General features: G+C 54.4%; 2 protein-coding genes across 2 annotated transcripts; one reads left to right on the plus strand and one right to left on the minus strand.

The window, feature by feature from the left end:
• Nucleotides 1–1041: 1041 nt before the first annotated feature.
• On the minus strand, nt 1042–4566 carry LOC132470331 (protein Tob2). Its single transcript, XM_060068840.1, has 2 exons — nt 4359–4566; nt 1042–3026 (listed from the first exon to the last, which is right to left on the minus strand). The coding sequence occupies exon 2, from the start codon at nt 2766–2768 to the stop codon at nt 1566–1568; it is 1203 nt and encodes a 400-aa protein (XP_059924823.1). The 5' UTR covers nt 2769–3026; nt 4359–4566; the 3' UTR covers nt 1042–1565.
• Nucleotides 4567–5900: 1334 nt separating this feature from the next.
• On the plus strand, nt 5901–20773 carry LOC132470126 (aconitate hydratase, mitochondrial-like). Its single transcript, XM_060068421.1, has 18 exons — nt 5901–5982; nt 7363–7505; nt 7949–8207; nt 8417–8509; nt 8629–8787; nt 9038–9188; nt 9461–9565; nt 9911–10002; nt 10281–10386; nt 11825–11982; nt 12548–12621; nt 13161–13272; nt 13390–13572; nt 14623–14718; nt 15683–15874; nt 16080–16212; nt 16448–16569; nt 18632–20773. The coding sequence occupies exons 1-18, from the start codon at nt 5947–5949 to the stop codon at nt 18761–18763; spliced, it is 2346 nt and encodes a 781-aa protein (XP_059924404.1). The 5' UTR covers nt 5901–5946; the 3' UTR covers nt 18764–20773.
• Nucleotides 20774–21559: the final 786 nt, after the last annotated feature.

Raw genomic sequence — 21559 nt, forward strand, 5'->3', positions numbered from 1 at the left:
TTAGACACACGATGTACAAGGTTCAACACATTCAACACTTTATTCTATACATCGTCATGTTCATCTGAACTTGCATATATTCACGTTATTCTTCTGTAAAAATAACCTCAGCTCATAAGAAATTAAACAAAGAATCTGAAAATAACAACTTTTTTCTTATTCCTAGAGTCATATTTGAATCATTTACTTACAAATGTATTTTATTCTGCTGGAAAATGAAAAGAAAAAATCTAGAAACATTTTGAAGTAACGTGCGATCAAATGTAAAAAATAAAATAAATTTCTGCCCTCGCTGCGCTACGTCCGTCCGTCCGTCCGTCCGTCCGTCAGTCAGTCAGTCCGTCCGTCCGCGTCCCGGGGGGAGGCGGCAGAGTGGGCCCGACGCTGCAGTACTGCATGCGGACCACCCGGGCTGGGGCCGTGGGAGCCCAGCGGGGGGGGGGGGGGGGGGGGGGGGGGGGGGGGGGGGGGCGGCCTGCACCGGGACGCCTAAAGCGTGGATCTAGAAAACATTCACTTCACGGGACCTACAGACAGGACGGCCCTGCCCCCGCCGCCGTAAGACGACACACAAGACAAATCCAGCGCACCTTCTGCGTCTCAGGACCGCTATCAGAATGTTCCGTCACCGTGCCGACGGAATGGGGTGTGTGTGATGAACCACCCCCCCCCCCTAACAATGCCCCCGGGTTCTAATAATATAAAGTGCTGGGGGGCTTGGAGGGGCACTCTGAGTGTATGGGCACCCTGTCCCCCCCCCGATGGCAGCCGACCAATCACGTGCACCCGGCCACGCGGATCACAAGCTGGTCCACGAGGAACCGGAGAACATTCGTTTGGATCCTCTGCACTGACACCAAGATAATACTGCAACAACAACAACCGGTGGCCAGAGGAGAGAGGAGAGGGAGAGGAGAGGAGGAGAGGAGGTGAGGAGAGAGGAGAGAGCTGCGTTTGGCTTCAGCCTGAAAACGTGCTCCGGGTTTGAAGGAGGAAACATCTGCCTCCACCAGAGGTTGCTCTACCACACACACACACACACACACACACACACACACACACACACACACACACACACACACACACACACACACACACACACACACACACACACACACACACACACACACACACACACACACACACACACACACACACACACTAACTGGGGCAAAGCAGATTGCAGTGTAAAGTGCTGAGCTCTCCACGGCTGTCCGTCCGTCTACTGCAGGACTTGGCCAAGGTCCTTCCTCGCTGTAAGAGTGCAAAAACAAAACTTCAAACTAAAATGGAGGCCGTTTCGTGTTGACCTGCTCCACACCTCCTCCACTCTGACATTCAGGGTGGAGGAACCGCAGGGAGGAAGAAAAAGAAGAATCCCTCCGTCCCACAGAGAGGAGCAGAGCCTCTGTGAGTCAAACTAATCCCACGCCGTCACAAACAAAAAACCCTAAAGTAGAAAACAAATCATGTGGCGTCCCTCCACCGCGGGCCAAACCCCGCTGGAGGAACGACCTTCGTCACCACCATCGCCCTCCTCCTCCTCCTCCTCCTCTTCCTCAGGGCTAGTTGGCGAGCACCACGGGCGGGAAGGACTGGGGCGGGTACTGCAGGCTGTACCCCCCCAGACCCTCCCCGAAGGGGGGCTTCTCCCCGTAGGACAGCCCCCCGGGGCCGGGCGCGGCCGGGCGGGCGAAGAGGTCGTAGCTGGGGTGGGCGTTGAGGTGGGGGGGCGGCTGGAAGGGGCTGGCCATGGGCTGGGGGTCCACCTCGAAGTACAGGGCCCCCGGGGAGCCGGGGAACACGAACTCTTTGGCGTTGGGCGACAGCTGGCTGGGCGGGGCGGGGGCCCCCAGCGCGTGCAGGGCCAGGGCCAGGGGCTTGTGCTTCAGCAGCTCCGCGGGGGGGAGGGCGGCGGGCGGGGAGTGCGACAGGATCCTCTGAGGGGGCACGGCTACCACGGCAACGCCGCCGCCGCCGCCCGGGCCCCCGGGGGCCCCCGGGCCGGCCGCGCTGCTCTTCTTCATCTTGGTGGAGCCGAACTTGGTGGCGGCGAAGCTGGCGGTGGTGAAGGTGATGGGCTGGAGGGGGGGGCGGCCCGGGGCCCCGGGGGGCTGCTGGGGGGGGGGCAGGTAGGACAGCGCCCCCAGGGGCGGGGAGGGGGTGGAGGGGTTGGAGGAGTGCGCGGTGGGGGTGCCGGGGTAGCTGAAGAGGGCGGGGCCGGGCGGGGGGGCGGGGCCGGGCGTGGGCGAGGCCGACAGCGAGCCCAGCGGCCCGGGGGACGCCCGCCCGCCCACGGGGACGAACACCTGGGCGTCAGGGTTGAAGCCCAGGCTCCGGGCCTCGTCGGGGCCCCCGTCCCCCGGGGCCCCGTCCCCCGGCGGCTCCCCCCGCTCCGCCCCCCCGCCCGGCCCCGGGGGGTCCTCCAGGTACAGCACCTTCAGGGCGCCCTGCTCCCCGATCTGGTAGGACACCTCGTAGGGGTCCACCCAGATGCTGAGCTCCGCCGGGACGTTGGCGCGGACCTCCTCCGTGTCCAGGCCGCTGCGCCGGGCCGCCAGCTCCACCACCGGGTCCCGGGGGGCCCCCAGGTGCAGGCAGCGGAAGGCCGAGCCGCGCAGCGGGGCCTCGGGGTACCAGTGGCCCTCGAAGCGCGCCACCAGGAGGCGCTCCAGCTCCTCCCCGAACAGGTCGGCTCGGCGCCGCGGCAGCTTGTTGTACAGGTAGGACACGATGAAGTTCAGCGCCACCTTCACCTCCAGGAGCATGGCGCCGCTACCGGGGGCTGAGCTACCGGGGGCGGAGCTACAAGATGGCGCCTGGTGTTGTTGTTTTGCTTTAGCAGTAAAGGTGGCCGTGTTCAAACCGGGGCCATCAACACAGGTACATATGCAGGGGAACTGGGTTTATAAAGTGTATAAAACGTGTGCTGCCACCATGATGGGGCTCTGTGTGTAGGGGGTCAGCGGAGTCCCTCTCAAGGCTCCTGATTGGACGGCTCTGCAGACAACGGTGTCAAGTTTCAACTGTAAGAAAAAATAAAATAACGAAGTTGATTTAGGCGGAGGCACGACAATTCTTTCATTGATCAAACACACCCCTTTTATGACTGGACTTGGACCAGATGAAACGATCTGTAGTCGCAAATCGTCCCTCTCTAAGCATGATGTCGTGATCCCGTTAATCTGAACCGGATGAGAGTCGCCCAGAAGCGTCGGAACCGAAGGACCACTTCTCATCCTTCACGCGGGAGGAAACTGGACGTGTTAGGTGATAATGACTGAGAGGCGGAATGTAAAATGGCAGAAGGGCTGGCGGACCTATGGAACACAGTTTCCCACCATGCAGTACTGGGCGCGTCACCGCGCCGCGTGTGTCCGCGGCCCCCCCACCTGCCATAAACATAAACAATTCGCCCACATCTTCTCCCCTGGCAGGTGGGCTTCACCAGCATACACAATCATCTCAATCTCCACCAATCTGAAGACCGGAATTACCGAATCAACGACTTCATACATTAAGCAGACCCGAACGTCAGGCTAGGTTTACATCCGAGACGCTCCAGAACAATCCAACTACGCCACGGAGCCTGGAGCCTTAATTTACAATCTCTACAGAACAGAACCGGGTCCAATGTCACCCAATGTCATCTAACCCAAAGCGGACTTCAAACAAAGGCCTGACACGACATTATAACAACATATGGCGGTCCAGCAGCGGAAGTCTGACCGATGGCCGAGTAGCGACACACTTTACCCCGATAATAAAACTAGATTCACTGTCAGGACACCCGGAGATACAGAGAGACTAGCGTCAGATACAACGATATAGGATCATAATACAGCACTACCGGGCACATAGGACTGGCTTTGATGACACACACACACACACACACACACACACACACACACACACACACACACACACACACACACACACAGTGTTTCACTGGCATTGCAATAGGATTTTAACTCGTGAACGCACATACCATTTGGTGATTACCTCTAGGTATATCAGACAACTAAAACGCATTGTCACTACAGAACAATGTTCAACCATAAGGTCATTGAAGATAATGTTTGCTGGACTCTGGTCTCATGCATGTCAACCACAATGTGCACTAATGGAAAAGGCAAAACTCTCCATCTGCTACAGAAACCACAGGAAAAACACAGACTCCGGTTTATGTTGGGGCGACAATGAAATCAGACTTTTATTGAGATTACAGTTTGACGGCAGAGCGCCTGCGAAGAGGTACCAGCCGACAGTCTGATTACATAACCTACTTTGGGGATGACAATCTCTATAAATAATACATTCTGGAGCAGGTGCCTGGGTAAACGTTCAATTCTACTTACTGGTATTAAGAGTGAGTAGATTCTCTGTTTCCCTTGTGACTGCGCCTATTGGAAGTGTTCAATGTCTTCAGATGTTTGAGGTCTGAACTCCAGTCCTGTTTCAGGGCCCGGGCTCACAGCCTGCTGCGTGGCGCGTCCAGATCAAACTTTACTGTTTGACAACCCGGCGTATTTATACAGCTTGATGTGCACACACCCCCAGCAGTGACGAGCCAGCCGCGGAACTACTTTCTGGACGTTATCTCTGGCTGTGATGGGTCTCCTATAGCTCTGCTGTTTACCTTCGTGACTGTCTGCTAAAGCACTTCCCGTGATGTTGGGAAAATGTGCACATTTGGAAAAATGACAAATGCTATGTATTACAATGATCATGTTATTGGAGGGGATAAAAGCTCTTAAAGACTTGTGAACAAATACTGTGGGCGTATTTAGCGATGGCATCCTTTACATTAACATATTTTAAAATATCCTCCCACCACCAGCAATAACAGACCTATTTTATTTGGCGTAAGGATATTTGTAGTTCCATGTGAGGCTGAGCCATGGCTAAAAATATAAGTGGTGATAGCAACAGAGACTCCATTGGCTGAGATAAGGGAGGGCCCTGCGTTTATTGGGCCGCGGTGACCAGTCAGCAAGGCCAGGAAACAGACAGCCAGCAGGGCTTGTGGGTAATGAGGTCTGCTGCTAAATAATGTGTGTTCTAATAATGTCAGGTAATGATTATAGGCAATTTATTATGGCTTGAAAATGAGACATAGGAAGAAAATAAAAAAAATAGAAAGAAAGAAATAATATTAATAATTAATAATAATAAACAAAAATAAGATAATAACGATACACAATAACGACACTCCATTTAAAACGTTTCAGTCAAACCTAACGAGTATTCCTTCTGATCATCTGCAGTAATGTATCCGTAGCCCAAATGATCGGCTGCTCTTTTGCCTACTTTTCACATGTTGGTTTGGATCAGTGGAATGAATATGTTTATGATGAATATGTTTATTCATCTTGTTCTAATGATTTGATGCACGTTTCCAGAAAATAAATAAGAATCCCGAATTTTATTACATTCAAAAATTATTAAATATAATGTTTTAATACATTATATCACATTTCGTGGTAATGAGTGGTCAGCTGAATGAGATCAGAGAATACTTCTTCTTAAAACTAATATGCATTTATTTTTTATCATAATTATTCTTAGACTCGCACTTGAACGTCAATGAACGTAAGTAGCATAGGCTGTCCTGTTATAATACAGTGGTTGCAGGCCTGTAACTTGAAACTGCATAATCAGGGAATAAGTGAGCATTTATGTCTTCATTAAGAAGAAAATTAACGGAAACAACAACCAAACTGTCGTTTATAAAGGCAAATTATATATTATACATTCATATTAATAGTAGGCCTATGTATTGCATAAAGAAGACCTTTACATTAAAAGTTGACTTGACAGACTATATTGTAATGGTTTTAACGGTTTGAATAGTTTCAGAGCAGGAGAACTACAATCATGGCCGACACCGTGTTATTATTATATCATCTGACGTCACAAAACGGCGACTCGTTGTCAGGGAACAAAATGGCGTATTACTGTTTGACTGTCACTAGGCTACGGGTAAGAAATTATAATTCTGTATTACAAATGACTTTTTACGTGTTGGCATCCGACACCTGAGTTCAGATAAGAAGGGTTAGCGTCACATGTTGATCCTCGGCCGTATCGGCGACCTCAGAGAGAGTTAGGGGACATTGCGCCGTCTACAGGTCCCAGTGTCGCAGTTGTTATCGTCGACTGGGAACCACTCCATCATGACCATAGGGCGGCCAGAACAACGACACTGTCGATTAAATAACGATCTGGATCCTAGTCGACCCAGATCCCGGTAGTCCGCGGTCCCGATGGTCGAGCTGTTAGCAAGGTGACCGCAAGGTGACTTGAAGAGCAGCGGGACCGACAGTGATTGAGTAGTTCTAGAGACAGACAGCGACCACAACAGCAGGACGGGCTGCTGCTGTATGTCTGTCAGCGGTGGAGCACCTGTCCGTGTATCTTTAGAGTTGGGCTCAAAGCATGCCCGTATATATAGATATGGAAATTAAATTATATTTAGAGAGCAATGTAAAGGTATTCACCACTATTCGAAAAAGATAAGGCTTCTGTGTTCCTTTGAAGGGTATCTTGTTAAAGATCACACAAACTGACTAGTGGAAGGGTAACGCATCATACTGTAAAATAGTGTCGCTTCAGCCGCTGTCATGCCAAATTTGTACCGGCTGCCAAATTTGTACCGGGCACGTCAACAGTTGTCCGTTGCCAGGCAACGGACAACTGATTACGTAAGGGTTGTCCGTTGCCGGGCAGGTTTCAAAAAACATTCGCGCTCATGTTGCCAAAGACGAAATAACATAATACAGAAAACGGACCGCTAGATAACACTTGTTTTTACTTTATATTTCTATTGTATTTAATTGTTTAATCAAATTTAGCAAGTAAACTGAGTGTTTAAAGCAGGTCAAGGACGAAATAGCACAATACAGATAACGGACAAGTGCGAATGAACGAGCTTGAAGGTTCGCGAATGTTCGTGAACCTTTCATGTCTTTCGACGCGCGATCATCTGTTGCCAGGCAGGTTTTGAATGGATTACGTATGGATGACGCGGCCGGTACAAATTTGGCAGCCGGTACAAATTTGGCATGACACCGCCCCTAAACCCAGGGAGTGTGTTCATGGCCCCTAACCTCCCCTAAACCCAGGGAGTGTGTTCATGGCCCCTAACCTCCCCTAAACCCAGGGAGTGTGTTCATGGCCCCTAACCTCCCCTAAACCCAGGGAGTGTGTTCATGGCCCCTAACCTCCCCTAAACCCAGGGAGTGTGTTCATGGCCCCTAACCTCCCCTAAACCCAGGGAGTGTGTTCATGGCCCCTAACCTCCCCTAAACCCAGGGAGTGTGTTCATGGCCCCTCACGTCCTCCCCGCCTGTCCCCTCCCAGCTGGCCCTCGGGCCCGGGGCCCGGAGGGTCCACGTCGCCGCGGCCCTCAGGGCCAGGGCTCAGGTGTCCATGAGCCGCTTCGAACCGGACTCCTTCGTCAACTACGAGAAGATGAGCAAGAACATTGGCATCGTTCGCAAGAGGTCAGCAGCTGCCTTCGCTGTGTGTGTGTCTGTCTGTGTGTGTGTCTGTGCGTCTGTGTGTCACGTGCACATAAGTAAGGCCGGCCTTGACATTCAGAGCCCTGACTCCTCAGGGTCGCTGGACTCTCGGCCCGCTGTAGATAAAGGTCAGCACAGATCGGTTTCCGATCGCACCACAGTCCTCCAGACACCGCAGTAGCCTCCCGTGTGAGTGGGAGGATTGGAGCTGCTTTTCATTGATAAGAAATGACGCGAGAGAATTTAATAACGGGAGACACTGGCACGGTTAAGATGTCATAATGTGTACTACTGTCCCTGTCAATCGCATGAATAAAAAAATAAGAAGCAGGACCTTGTCCGAGCCTTCTTTAGTTGACATGTTGACGGTATAAACTCCTGGATTAACGAAACAACACCACAAACACGCGTCCGTCTGTCCGCAGGCTGGGCCGGCCGCTCACGCTGTCGGAGAAGATCGTGTACGGCCACCTGGACGACCCGGCGGGCCAGGAGATCGAGCGCGGCCGCACCTACCTGCGTCTGCGGCCGGACCGCGTGGCCATGCAGGACGCCACGGCCCAGATGGCCATGCTGCAGTTCATCAGCAGCGGGCTGCCACGCGTCGCCGTGCCCTCCACCATCCACTGTGACCACCTGATCGAGGCCCAGACCGGGGCGGACAAGGACCTGCAGCGGGCCAAGGTGAGGGGGGGGGGGGGGGGGACCTGGTGAGGGGGACAGGGACAGGGACAGGGACCTGCAGTGGGCCAAGGTGAGGGGGGGGGGGGGGGGCAGGGACCTGGTGAGGGGGGGGGGGACAGACCTGCAGCGGGCCAAGGTGAGGGGGGGGGGGGGCAAGGTGGGGAAAATAAAAGGATGTTAATAGCTCCTCCCCTTTTCTTTTGAACCAGGATGTAAACAAAGAAGTCTACAACTTCCTGGCAACTGCCGGAGCCAAATATGGAGTTGGCTTCTGGAAGCCCGGGTCGGGGATCATCCACCAGGTACCGTCCGGACTTCATTCAGCCCGACGGCGGCGCGCTGGATCAAACCTGTCCTCAGACATTCCACCACTCCTGAAGGTCTGACTGTGTCCCTCCTGTGCGTCTGTGTGTTGCTTCAGATCATCCTGGAGAACTACGCCTACCCCGGCGTGCTGCTGATCGGGACCGACTCCCACACGCCCAACGGCGGCGGCCTGGGCGCCATCTGCATCGGGGTGGGCGGGGCCGACGCCGTGGACGTCATGGCCGACATCCCCTGGGAGCTCAAGTGTCCCAACGTGAGCGATGCTGGGCTAGGCTAGGCTACGCTACGTGGTGTTCCCTCTCGCTGACCGCCTGGTTCTCTGAGCGGTGGTGTTCCTCTCGCTGACCGCCTGGTTCTCTGAGCGGTGGTGTTCCCTCTCTCTGACCGTCTGGTTCTCTGAGTGGTGGTGTCCCTCTCGCTGAGCGGTGGTGTTCCCTCTCTCTGACCGCCTGGTTCTCTGAGCGGTGGTGTTCCTCTCGCTGACCGCCTGGTTCTCTGTTCAGGTGATCGGGGTGAAGCTCACCGGCAGCCTCTCCGGCTGGACGTCCCCCAAGGACGTGATCCTGAAGGTGGCCGGCATCCTGACGGTGAAGGGGGGCACGGGGGCCATCGTGGAGTACCACGGCCCCGGGGTCGACTCCATCTCCTGCACAGGTGAGGGGGCCACAGCCTGACCTCCGACCTCCGACCTCTGACCTCTGAGGGCACACTCTGTCTCCTACGGTGGAGCTGAAATGAGGAGGAACAGAGGAAACCAAATCGTTTTGTCGGAAAGGGACAGAATCCCCTGTGACACCTGACGGCCTCTCAGAGGAGATTTGTTGATTAACCTCCAACCAGATGCTGCAAGAGCAAAGGGAGCAAGTGATAGGGAGCAAGAGCTCTGTTTGTGTGTTTGTTTGTGACCCCCCCCCCCCCGTCACCAGGGATGGCCACCATCTGCAACATGGGCGCTGAAATCGGAGCCACCACCTCAGTGTTCCCGTACAACCACCGCATGAGGACCTACCTGGAGAAGACAGGCCGCAGGGGTCAGTCCGCCATCTCTCGCTCTCTCGCTCTCTCTCTCTCTCTCTCTCTCTCTCTCGCTCTCTCGCTCTCTCGCTCTCTCGCTCTCTGGCTCTCTGGCTCTCTGGCTCTCTCGCTCTCTCTCTCTCTCGCTCTGTCTCTCTCTCTCGCTCTCTCTCTCTCGCTCTCTCGCTCTCTTCATCTCCCCCTCTTTTCCCCCCCCCCCCTCTGTCTCCCTTGATCATCTATTTCTTTAGAACCCTTTCATTATTGCTTGATAAGGACTATAAACCAGTCATTTCTTAGTCCGCTGTAGATCCCCTTACTCTGGATTCTAAAGTGGTGTCCGTTCCTGTGCCCTGTCTCAGAGATCTCTGCGGTGGCGGACTCCTTCCACCAGGACCTGGTCCCAGACGAGGGCTGTGAGTACGACCAGGTGGTGGAGATCAACCTGAGTGAGGTGGGTCTGCTCCCCGGGGGGGTTGGGGGTCACACCGATACACTAGGGCTCGTCGAGCCCCCTTAGGGGACCCCGTTTAGATCCTAGGATTGATTTGATTGGCTGGGGCCTGACATGTAAGGTGCTTTATGAAGTAGGGTTTGGTTCTTCTGAAAAGACAAACCAAAACATGAGAGAGATAACCTGAAGTCTACCGTCTCGCTCTCCCCCCCCCCTCCCCTCCCCCCCCCCTCCCCTCCCCCCCTCCCCTCCCCCCCCCTCCCCTCCCCGGTGACCAGCTGAAGCCCCACATCAACGGGCCCTTCACCCCGGACTGGGCCCACCCCGTCTCCGAGATCGGGGCCACGGCTAAGAAGAACGACTGGCCCCTGGAGGTTAAAGTGGGTCAGTGTCTCTCCCGGAGCCCCTCAGGTTACCTCTGAGGCCCTCTGCCTGGGACATGTGATCGGACCGCCGGCCCAGAGGAGCTCAGCGCGGCGTCCGTGTGGTCCTCCTGAGCGCTGCGGACCCAGAGCAGTAAAGTGGAACACAGTGACCCGCTCCTCTGAGGCAGTGGGGCCAGGAGGACCCAGCAGGCCGGCTTTAGGGTGCAGAGAAACACCTTGCACTTAGAGTCGTTTAGCAGATGCTCTGGTCCGTAGTGACTTACAGTGAGGAACAATATTTATTGTATTATTATTTAAATGTTTTTATTATTGGGATCACTTGACCCCAATGCCCTGACTCCATCCTCTGGTACCCTGACTCCATCCTCTCCTCTGGTACCCTGACTCTCTCTCTGGTACCCTGACTCCATCCTCTCCTCTGGTACCCTGACTCTCTCTCTGGTACCCTGACTCCCTCTCTGGTACCCTGACTCCATCCTCTCCTCTGGTACCCTGACTCTCTCTGGTACCCTGACTCCCTCCTCTGGTACCCTGACTCTCTCTGGTACCCTGACTCCATCCTCTCCTCTGGTACCCTGACTCTCTCTGGTACCCTGACTCCCTCCTCTGGTACCCTGACTCTCTCTGGTACCCTGACTCCATCCTCTCCTCTGGTACCCTGACTCTCTCTGGTACCCTGACTCCCTCCTCTGGTACCCTGACTCTCTCTCTGGTACCCTGACTCCATCCTCTCCTCTGGTACCCTGACTCTCTCTGGTACCCTGACTCCATCCTCTCCTCTGGTACCCTGACTCTCTCTGGTACCCTGACTCCCTCTCTGGTACCCTGACTCCATCCTCTCCTCTGGTACCCTGACTCCCTCTCTGGTACCCTGACTCCATCCTCTCCCTCTCTGGTACCCTGACTCTCTCTGGTACCCTGACTCCATCCTCTCCTCTGGTACCCTGACTCTCTCTCTGGTACCCTGACTCCATCCTCTCCTCTGGTACCCTGACTCTCTCTGGTACCCTGACTCCATCCTCTCCTCTGGTACCCTGACTCTCTCTGGTACCCTGACTCCCTCCCTCCTCTGGTACCCTGACTCCCTCTCTGGTACCCTGACTCCATCCTCTCCTCTGGTACCCTGACTCTCTCTGGTACCCTGACTCCCTCCTCTGGTACCCTGACTCTCTCTGGTACCCTGACTCCCTCCTCTGGTACCCTGACTCTCTCTGGTACCCTGACTCCATCCTCTCCTCTGGTACCCTGACTCCCTCCCTCCTCTGGTACCCTGACTCTCTCTGGTACCCTGACTCCATCCTCTCCTCTGGTACCCTGACTCCATCCTCTCCTCTGGTACCCTGACTCTCTCTGGTACCCTGACTCCCTCCTCTCCCTCTCTGGTACCCTGACTCTCTCTGGTACCCTGACTCTCTCTGGTCCCCGGTCCGGTGCAGGTCTGATCGGCAGCTGCACCAACTCCAGCTACGAGGACATGGGCCGGGCGGCGTCGTTGGCCAAGCAGGCGCTGGACAAGGGGCTCCGCTGCAAGTCTGAGTTCACGGTGACCCCCGGGTCGGAACAGATCAGGGCCACCATCGAGAGGGACGGATACGTGAGTGATGACCGCCAGGACCGGGATACCAGATACAGAGATACAGAGATACAAGATACAGAGATACAAGATAGAGAGATACAAGATATAGAGATAGAGAGATACAAGCTAGAGAGATACAAGATACAGAGATAGAGAGATACAAGATACAGAGATACAAGTTAGAGAGATACAAGAGATTCAAGTTAGAGAGATACAAGATAGAGAGATACAAGATACAGAGATATAGAGATACACAGATACAAGATACAGAGATTCACAGATAAAGGGCCCTTCTCCTCTCCTTATGAAGGTGTAGAGTGATAAAGGGCCCTTCTCCTCTCCTTATGAAGGTGTAGAGTGATAAAGGGCCTTCTCCTCTCCTTATGAAGGTGTAGAGTGATAAAGGGCCTTCTCCTCTCCTTATGAAGGTGTAGAGTGATAAAGGGCCTTCTCCTCTCCTTATGAAGGTGTAGAGTGATAAAGGGCCCTTCTCCTCTCCTTATGAAGGTGTAGAGTGATAAAGGGCCCTTCTCCTCTCCTTATGAAGGTGTAGACTGATAAAGGGCCCTTCTCCTCTCTGCAGGCCCAGATCCTGAGAGACGTTGGCGGGGTGGTCCTGGCCAACGCGTGCGGGCCCTGCATCGGCCAGTGGGACAGGTGGGAGGGCCTCCTCTAGGATATACATTATAGTATTAATGTCCACGTGTACGATCATTGTCTTTTGGATTGGTTGAAGGAGTGGTCCCACAAATCAGATTTTACATTCATGATGTAAAGTCCCTGCCTCTCGCTTCATGTTTGTTGTTAAGCGAGGAGGCGAACACAGACTGGGAACCAAAGCTCTGATTAACTTTAACACAGAGTCAACCGGCCGCTGAAGAAAGCTACAATACTCATGACAATACTCATTAATGTCCCCTTCTGAAGCTTAATCCTCTCACGCAACTGAGTGTCTCTTAGAATACCGGAGACATGTTGACCTCCCCTGAAGCTCTGATACTGGAGGCCTGCTGGTCCCAGACCAGTTAAGGAGCAACCAATCAGTGCAATGAACCCAAAAGAGTCCGCTCATGTTAGACTCATGCTGATTTGTTCCTGGTAGCTCGAACCAATCGTGTTTGATGTCGCTTCTAACTGAGTATAGCAGTGACCTGGGAGACACCGAGCTGAACCTGTCTGTGTTCCTCCTTCCTCAGGAAGGACGTGAAGAAGGGAGAGAAGAACACCATCGTCACGTCCTACAACCGCAACTTCACCGGCCGGAACGACGCCAACCCCGCCACGCACGCCTTCGTCACCTCCCCAGAGGTAAGCCCCGCCCCTCTGGGCTGTGGCCCCTCCCCTGAGGTGAGCCCAGCCCCTCTGGGCTGAGGCCCCTCCCCCGAGGCTCATTATGTTTTAAATGACATCCTGTCCGTCCCCCAGGTCGTCACGGCGATGGCCATCGCCGGCACGCTGGACTTCAACCCGGAGACGGACTTCCTGACGGCGGCCAACGGGGAGAAGTTCAGGCTGCAGCCGCCCACCGGAGACGAGTTGCCGTCCCGGGACTTCGACCCGGGCCAGGACACCTACCAGCACCCCCCCCCCCAGGGGTCCAGCGTCAAGGTGAGACCCCCCCACGCCACGCCCCGAAGGCCTGGGACGGAGCAGGGAGCTCTGGTGGGGAGGGGCGGGACATAAGTGGGCACGGTATCAGCTGATTGGTCAGGGACATGAGGCAGCGGTCTCCATGGTAACTGGGGCGTGGTAGTGGTGAGGCGTCCGTCTGTCCCCTCATGCGTCCGTCTGTCTGTCTCATGCGTCCGTCTGTCTGTCTCATGCGTCCGTCCGTCCGTCCGTCTGTCTGTCTCATGCGTCCGTCCGTCCGTCTGTCAGTCTCATGCATCCGTCTGTCTCATGTGTCTGTCTGTCTGTCTGTCTCATGTGTCCGTCCGTCTGTCTGTCTCATGCGTCCGTCTGTCTGTCTCATGTGTCCGTCTGTCTGTCTCATGCGTCCGTCTGTCTGTCTGTCTCATGCGTCCGTCTGTCTGTCTGTCTCATGTGTCCGTCTGTCTGTCTCATGCGTTCGTCCGTCTGTCTGTCTCATGTGTCCGTCTGTCTGTCTCATGCGTCCGTCTGTCTGTCTCATGCGTCCGTCTGTCTGTCTCATGTGTCCGTCTGTCTGTCTCATGCGTCCGTCTGTCTGTCTCATGCGTCCGTCTGTCTGTCTCATGCGTTCGTCCGTCTGTCTGTCTCATGTGTCCGTCTGTCTGTCTCATGCGTCCGTCTGTCTGTCTCATGCGTTCGTCCGTCTGTCTGTCTCATGCGTCCGTCTGTCTGTCTCATGCGTTCGTCCGTCTGTCAGTCTCATGTGTCCGTCTGTCTGTCTCATGCGTCCGTCTGTCAGTCTCATGTGTCCGTCTCTCTGTCTCATGCGTCCGTCTGTCTGTCTCATGCGTCCGTCTGTGTGTCTCATGCGTCCGTCTGTCTGTCTCATGCGTCCGTCTTTCTCATGTGTCCGTCTGTGTGTCTCATGCGTCCGTCTGTCTGTCTCATGCGTCCGTCTGTGTGTCTCATGCGTCCGTCTGTCTGTCTCATGCGTCCGTCTGTCTCATGTGTCCGTCTGTGTGTCTCATGCGTCCGTCTGTTTGTCTCATGCGTCCGTCTGTCCTCCAGGTGGACGTCAGTCCCTCCAGTAACCGCCTGCAGCTTCTGGAGCCGTTCGACCGCTGGAGCGGAACGGACCTGGAGGAGCTCAGGGTGCTGATCAAGGTGAGGGGGGGGGGGGGGGGCAGGTCCTCTCTGTTATGATGCGGCCCCTGGCCCCTGGGGTCCTCTCTGTTATGATGGGGGCCCCTGGGGTCCTCTGTTATGATGGGGGCCCCTGGGGTCCTCTCTGTTATGATGCGGCCCCTGGCCCCTGGGGTCCTCTCTGTTATGATGCGGCCCCTGGGGTCCTCTCTGTTATGATGGGGGCCCCTGGGGTCCTCTCTGTTATGATGCGGCCCCTGGGGTCCTCTCTGTTATGATGCGGCCCCTGGGGTCCTCTCTGTTATGATGGGGGCCCCTGGGGTCCTCTCTGTTATGATGGGGGCCCCTGGGGTCCTCTCTGTTATGATGCGGCCCCTGGGGTCCTCTCTGTTATGATGCGGCCCCTGGCCCCTGGGGTCCTCTCTGTTATGATGCGGCCCCTGGCCCCTGGGGTCCTCTCTGTTATGATGCGGCCCCTGGCCCCTGGGGTCCTCTCTGTTATGATGGGGGCCCCTGGGGTCCTCTCTGTTATGATGCGGCCCCTGGGGTCCTCTCTGTTATGATGGGGGCCCCTGGGGTCCTCTCTGTTATGATGGGGGCCCCTGGGGTCCTCTCTGTTATGATGCGGCCCCTGGGGTCCTCTGTTATGATGCGGCCCCTGGCCCCTGGGGTCCTCTCTGTTATGATGCGGCCCCTGGCCCCTGGGGTCCTCTCTGTTATGATGCGGCCCCTGGCCCCTGGGGTCCTCTCTGTTATGATGCGGCCCCTGGCCCCTGGGGTCCTCTCTGTTATGATGCGGCCCCTGGCCCCTGGGGTCCTCTCTGTTATGATGCGGCCCCTGGCCCCTGGGGTCCTCTCTGTTATGATGCGGCCCCTGGCCCCTGGGGTCCTCTCTGTTCACACATCAGATCTGTGTGACCGACTTCTTTGCATGATACTTTTCTTTTGGGGGGTTTTCTGTTGTGCTCACACCCGCTGTGCGCAGGTGAAGGGGAAGTGCACCACGGACCACATCAGCGCCGCGGGGCCCTGGCTCAAGTTCCGGGGCCACCTGGACAACATCTCCAACAACATGCTGATCGGAGCGGTCAACACGCAGAACGACGGCGTCAACAGCGTCAAGAACCAGCTGACGGGGCAGTACGGGGGGGTGCCCGAGGTGGCCCGCCACTACAAGGTAGGTGTGTGTGTGTGTGTGTGTGTGTGTGTGTGTGTGTGTGTGTGTGTGTGTGTGTGTGTGTGTGTGTGTGTGTGTGTGTGCTCTGACATCATGTCTGTACACACGGTCTCGGCCAATCAGCATCCGGTGTCCTCCTTAGCGCCACTGTCTCCACGTGTCTCTGTGTGTCTGTGCCCCCCCCCCCCCCCCCCCCCCCCCCCAGGCGGAGGGCGTGGGCTGGGTGGTGGTCGGGGATGAGAACTACGGCGAGGGCTCCAGCCGGGAGCACGCCGCCCTGGAGCCACGCCACCTGGGGGGGCGCGCCATCATCGTCAAGAGCTTCGCCCGCATCCACGGTACACACACAGACACACGCACACGCACACACAGTGTCCATCTCCCCAGTGTTGTCAGCCTGAACACATTGAGTCTTCATGGTTCTCGTTGCGTTGCCGTGGGAACACACAGAAGACCACAGGGCTGTGTTTGGCCAGCTTGAGGTTACCGGTGTCGCTCCGATCCTGCCCCCTCAGACTCCTCCCTCTTCAGCTTGTTGTCGCCCTGTTTGAGGTCCTGCCCTCTGGTCCACAGAGACCAACCTGAAGAAGCAGGGCATGCTGCCCCTGACCTTCGCCGACCCCCAGGACTATGACAAGGTCGGCCCTGAGGACAAGGTCTCCATCCAGGGCCTGGAGTCCTTCAGCCCCGGGAAGGTGAGCAACCTGGTCTCTGTAGTGAGCCCCCTCAGAGCTGCTCTATAGTGAGCCCCCCTAACAGAGCTGCTCTATAGTGAGCCCCCCTAACAGAGCTGCTCTATAGTGAGCCCCCTAACAGAGCTGCTCTATAGTGAGCCCCCTCAGAGCTGCTCTATAGTGAGCCCCCTCAGAGCTGCTCTATAGTGAGCCCCCTAACAGAGCTGCTCTATAGTGAGCCCCCCTCAGAGCTGCTCTATAGTGAGCCCCCCCAGAGCTGCTCTATAGTGAGCCCCCCTCAGAGCTGCTCTATAGTGAGCCCCCCCCAGAGCTGCTCTATAGTGAGCCCCCTAACAGAGCTGCTCTATAGTGAGCCCCCCTAACAGAGCTGCTCTATAGTGAGCCCCCCTAACAGAGCTGCTCTATAGTGAGCCCCCCTCAGAGCTGCTCTATAGTGAGCCCCCCCCAGAGCTGCTCTATAATGAGCCCCCTAACAGAGCTGCTCTATAGTGAGCCCCCTCAGAGCTGCTCTATAGTGAGCCCCCCTCAGAGCTGCTCTATAGTGAGCCCCCCTCAGAGCTGCTCTATAGTGAGCCCCCCCAGAGCTGCTCTATAGTGAGCCCCCTCAGAGCTGCTCTATAGTGAGCCCCCCCCCAGAGCTGCTCTATAGTGAGCCCCCCTAACAGAGCTGCTCTATAGTGAGCCCCCCTAACAGAGCTGCTCTATAGTGAGCCCCCCTCAGAGCTGCTCTATAGTGAGCCCCCCCAGAGCTGCTCTATAGTGAGCCCCCCTCAGAGCTGCTCTATAGTGAGCCCCCCCAGAGCTGCTCTATAGTGAGCCCCCTCAGAGCTGCTCTATAGTGAGCCCCCTCAGAGCTGCTCTATAGTGAGCCCCCCTCAGAGCTGCTCTATAGTGAGCCCCCCTCAGAGCTGCTCTATAGTGAGCCCCCTCAGAGCTGCTCTATAGTGAGCCCCCCCCCAGAGCTGCTCTATAGTGAGCCCCCCTAACAGAGCTGCTCTATAGTGAGCCCCCCCCAGAGCTGCTCTATAGTGAGCCCCCCTAACAGAGCTGCTCTATAGTGAGCCCCCCCCAGAGCTGCTCTATAGTGAGCCCCCCTAACAGAGCTGCTCTATAGTGAGCCCCCCTAACAGAGCTGCTCTATAGTGAGCCCCCCTAACAGAGCTGCTCTATAGTGAGCCCCCCTCAGAGCTGCTCTATAGTGAGCCCCCCTAACAGAGCTGCTCTATAGTGAGCCCCCCCCCAGAGCTGCTCTATAGTGAGCCCCCCTAACAGAGCTGCTCTATAGTGAGCCCCCCTAACAGAGCTGCTCTATAGTGAGCCCCCCCCCAGAGCTGCTCTATAGTGAGCCCCCCTAACAGAGCTGCTCTATAGTGAGCCCCCCCCAGAGCTGCTCTATAGTGAGCCCCCCTAACAGAGCTGCTCTATAGTGAGCCCCCCTCAGAGCTGCTCTATAGTGAGCCCCCTCAGAGCTGCTCTATAGTGAGCCCCCCTAACAGAGCTGCTCTATAGTGAGCCCCCCCAGAGCTGCTCTATAGTGAGCCCCCCTCAGAGCTGCTCTATAGTGAGCCCCCCCCAGAGCTGCTCTATAGTGAGCCCCCCCAGAGCTGCTCTATAGTGAGCCCCCCCCAGAGCTGCTCTATAGTGAGCCCCCCTAACAGAGCTGCTCTATAGTGAGCCCCCCCAGAGCTGCTCTATAGTGAGCCCCCCTCAGAGCTGCTCTATAGTGAGCCCCCCTAACAGAGCTGCTCTATAGTGAGCCCCCCTCAGAGCTGCTCTATAGTGAGCCCCCCCAGAGCTGCTCTATAGTGAGCCCCCCTAACAGAGCTGCTCTATAGTGAGCCCCCTCAGAGCTGCTCTATAGTGAGCCCCCCCAGAGCTGCTCTATAGTGAGCCCCCTAACAGAGCTGCTCTATAGTGAGCCCCCCTCAGAGCTGCTCTATAGTGAGCCCCCTAACAGAGCTGCTCTATAGTGAGCCCCCCTCAGAGCTGCTCTATAGTGAGCCCCCTAACAGTCCCCTTGAAGGGACGCTCCAATCAGACTCCTCTCTGCCCCCCCCTCCAGCCCCTGACGGCGGTCCTGAAGCACGCCGATGGCAGCCTGGACTCCATCTCCCTGAACCACACCTTCAACCAGCCCCAGATCGAGTGGTTCAAGGCGGGCTCCGCCCTCAACCGCATGAAGGAGCTCCAGTGAGGAGGGGGAGGGAGGGAGGGAGGGGGAGGAGGAGGAGGTGATGAGGGGAGGGGGGGATGGGTTCCATGGGGTAGCAGAAGAGCTTCGACGAGCAGAGCTGTCTGACTAATTAAATTTGTTAGGAAAACCTCGTGTGTACGGGAGTGAGATGGAAGATGGAAGATGGCCGCCGCATTGCTGCGGGTTTGCTGTTTAGGTACGGAGTCTTTAGACGCACACGCGCGGTCGCTGTAAAAATTAAAAGCGCACACATTCACTCACACAGGCAAACGCACAACACACCGATGAGACGACAACGCAAGCACTCCAGGGCAGGACGCACACACACACACACACACACACACAGCTTTGTCGACGTTAGCTTTGCATGAACTGTTTCCCACCTTCGTCTGAATCACGTTTGCGCGGCTTTTTTGCACGCATACATACGCACACATACATGCACACACATATACGTGCACACATACACGCACAAACACACACGCACATACATGCACGCACACACCCTGATGGCCACTCCAGGGTTCGTGCTAGTCTCGGCGAGTTTGTTCTCCAGTGCAATAAGCATAGTATTGCTCGACCGAATACAAAGGCTCCATTCTCCTCGGACCGTCCTCCATTATGGCAGCAGTGAAGACAAAGCCATGTTGTATTGATCTGGGTCCGCAGCTCTCCTCACTGTTCTCTCCCTCATCTCGCTGCGGTTCCAAACCCTCCCATGATGCACTTGGACCTTGGGCCGCATTCAAAGGCCCGTTGATTACTGTCTCCTCGCTCAACCCAACGCACAATCCAGCGTCCCGCAGCCCGGGCGCGGGACGCGGGACGTAGTCCAGCTTCACGCAGCTCTCATTCTCTTAAACATTTCAAACTCAAAACATTCTCGTGTGTTGTTGAGATATGCTGGTTGTAGAGGAAACACCACTGATCTGAATCACTTTATTTAAACAACACAAATGGTATATAATCTATGTTTGGTCCTTCATGTTAATATCTTATATATTGCTGCACTGTGTACATTTAAAGGTATATATGTGATATAAAGTCTCCTCCCAAGAGGTTCCCTATCTCCCTCTTACACTTGAATATTCATGATAACGAGCCACTGGTTTTAACGAGTCCTACCAGAACCACAACAGGATGTCAAGCGGTTCTGGCTGATGAGTTCGATCTGTGTGCGCTATCTGTTGAACTGAATGACGAGTTGCTGATGTGTGAATAACTGAAAAGTTTGGATTTTACTTTTGTTTATTTTACATTTTTATATTAGATTGTCCGAGGTTTGGATTTCCAGCTCGTTAAATGTATGAAGAGCGAAGCAAGTAATGTGAAGTGATAACTGGCCCTCCCCAAAGCCGTTGGTCGGTGATCAGTACTCCGTTTATCTCCTTTATTTAATGCAGTGATTGCCAGAAATGCCTCCACTAACAACTAACACCTGTACGCACAATCACCCCAATGTACCAAAAAAGTATAATTATTTGTTTTTTGTTACAATTCCCATCTTCCTGGTTTAAATTGTATTTCGGTGTTTGTGATCGCAGAACCTGTAAAAGGCAGAACGTAGAAGCAGAATCTGCAGAAGTAGAACCTGTAGAAGCAGAACACATAGAAGCAGAACCTGTAGAAGCAGAACACATAGAAGCAGAACCTGTAGAAGCAGAACACATAGAAGCGATCGGCTCCTCTCCATCAGTCTGTTCAGAGCTCTAAACGTGACCGATGAGACGTTCGCCCCCATATCGTTGTGTTTGTCCGCAGCTGTGATGTTTCCAGTGAGCGATTTGTCGTTTGGAGATTAAATAAAGTCATGTTACTAATGGGACTGATCTCATCAGAAATAGATGCATTAATCCAACATGACCAGCTTTAGTGGTTGTGATCTAATGGGTAAACATTAAGTTCCAGCCAGAGTTCTCCTACAGTGCCATCGCCTGTCAGGTTCACCGTGAGATTAACGCACTTGCAATATACATGTTACAATAATTAATAAAGATTACATTATATTTATGAGTTGTGTTTGTTGATTTTTTTTATGTTCTCCAAAATACAGACCTTCACACAAACAGCCCCTGATCCACAGCCTTTGGGTTGAATGTAGTGCAACATGAACTAGGGTTCATATATTACACGCTTGGGAAATTCTCCCTGATAGACATGTTTGTTTTGGTTTGTATGAGCAATTATAAGTATTCCTACTCTAGGAATTCTTAAGAGTAATTAGTTATTACTACTAGTAATAAGTATTACTACTGTAATTGTAATAGCTAGTATTACTACGAGTAATAAGTTACGTATTACTACTCAGTAGTAATAGGTGTATCTGTCACTCAGCAAAAGTAAGACCCAGGTACTCGTGTAACGGGTACTCGGTAGTAATACTCAGTGACGCCATACCAGCTGTACTCGATGTCTCGCTGCGGCTTGTAGGACATGGACATCCAACGTCCAAGTGCTGTCACGTGATTCCACTTGCCACCCCACTGACGTCACTGGCTAATGACTGAAACAACCTAATTGTGATTGCAAAAACATGCATTTGTGAAATGTGTTTTTGATGGGTCCACTCCTTAAGCCAGGGGTGTTTCTAGGTTTCATAAACATCCGGGGCTTAGCCCAGACGGAAAATGAAAATGCCAAAATTATTTCTATGCTTTATTTTGCATAATGCTTCACCTAAATAAACAAAATGCGCAGTTTATTATAGCTTAAAATAACTCCCCGACTGCTGTGCTGCTTATCCCCAAATGTCTAAAGTTCCATTCAAGTTATTTCAGAGTAAAAATTAAAGAAGTG

The sequence above is a fragment of the Gadus macrocephalus genome, chromosome 2 (genome assembly GCF_031168955.1).
Source record: "Gadus macrocephalus chromosome 2, ASM3116895v1".
In the NCBI taxonomy this organism is placed as follows: Eukaryota; Metazoa; Chordata; class Actinopteri; order Gadiformes; family Gadidae; genus Gadus; species Gadus macrocephalus.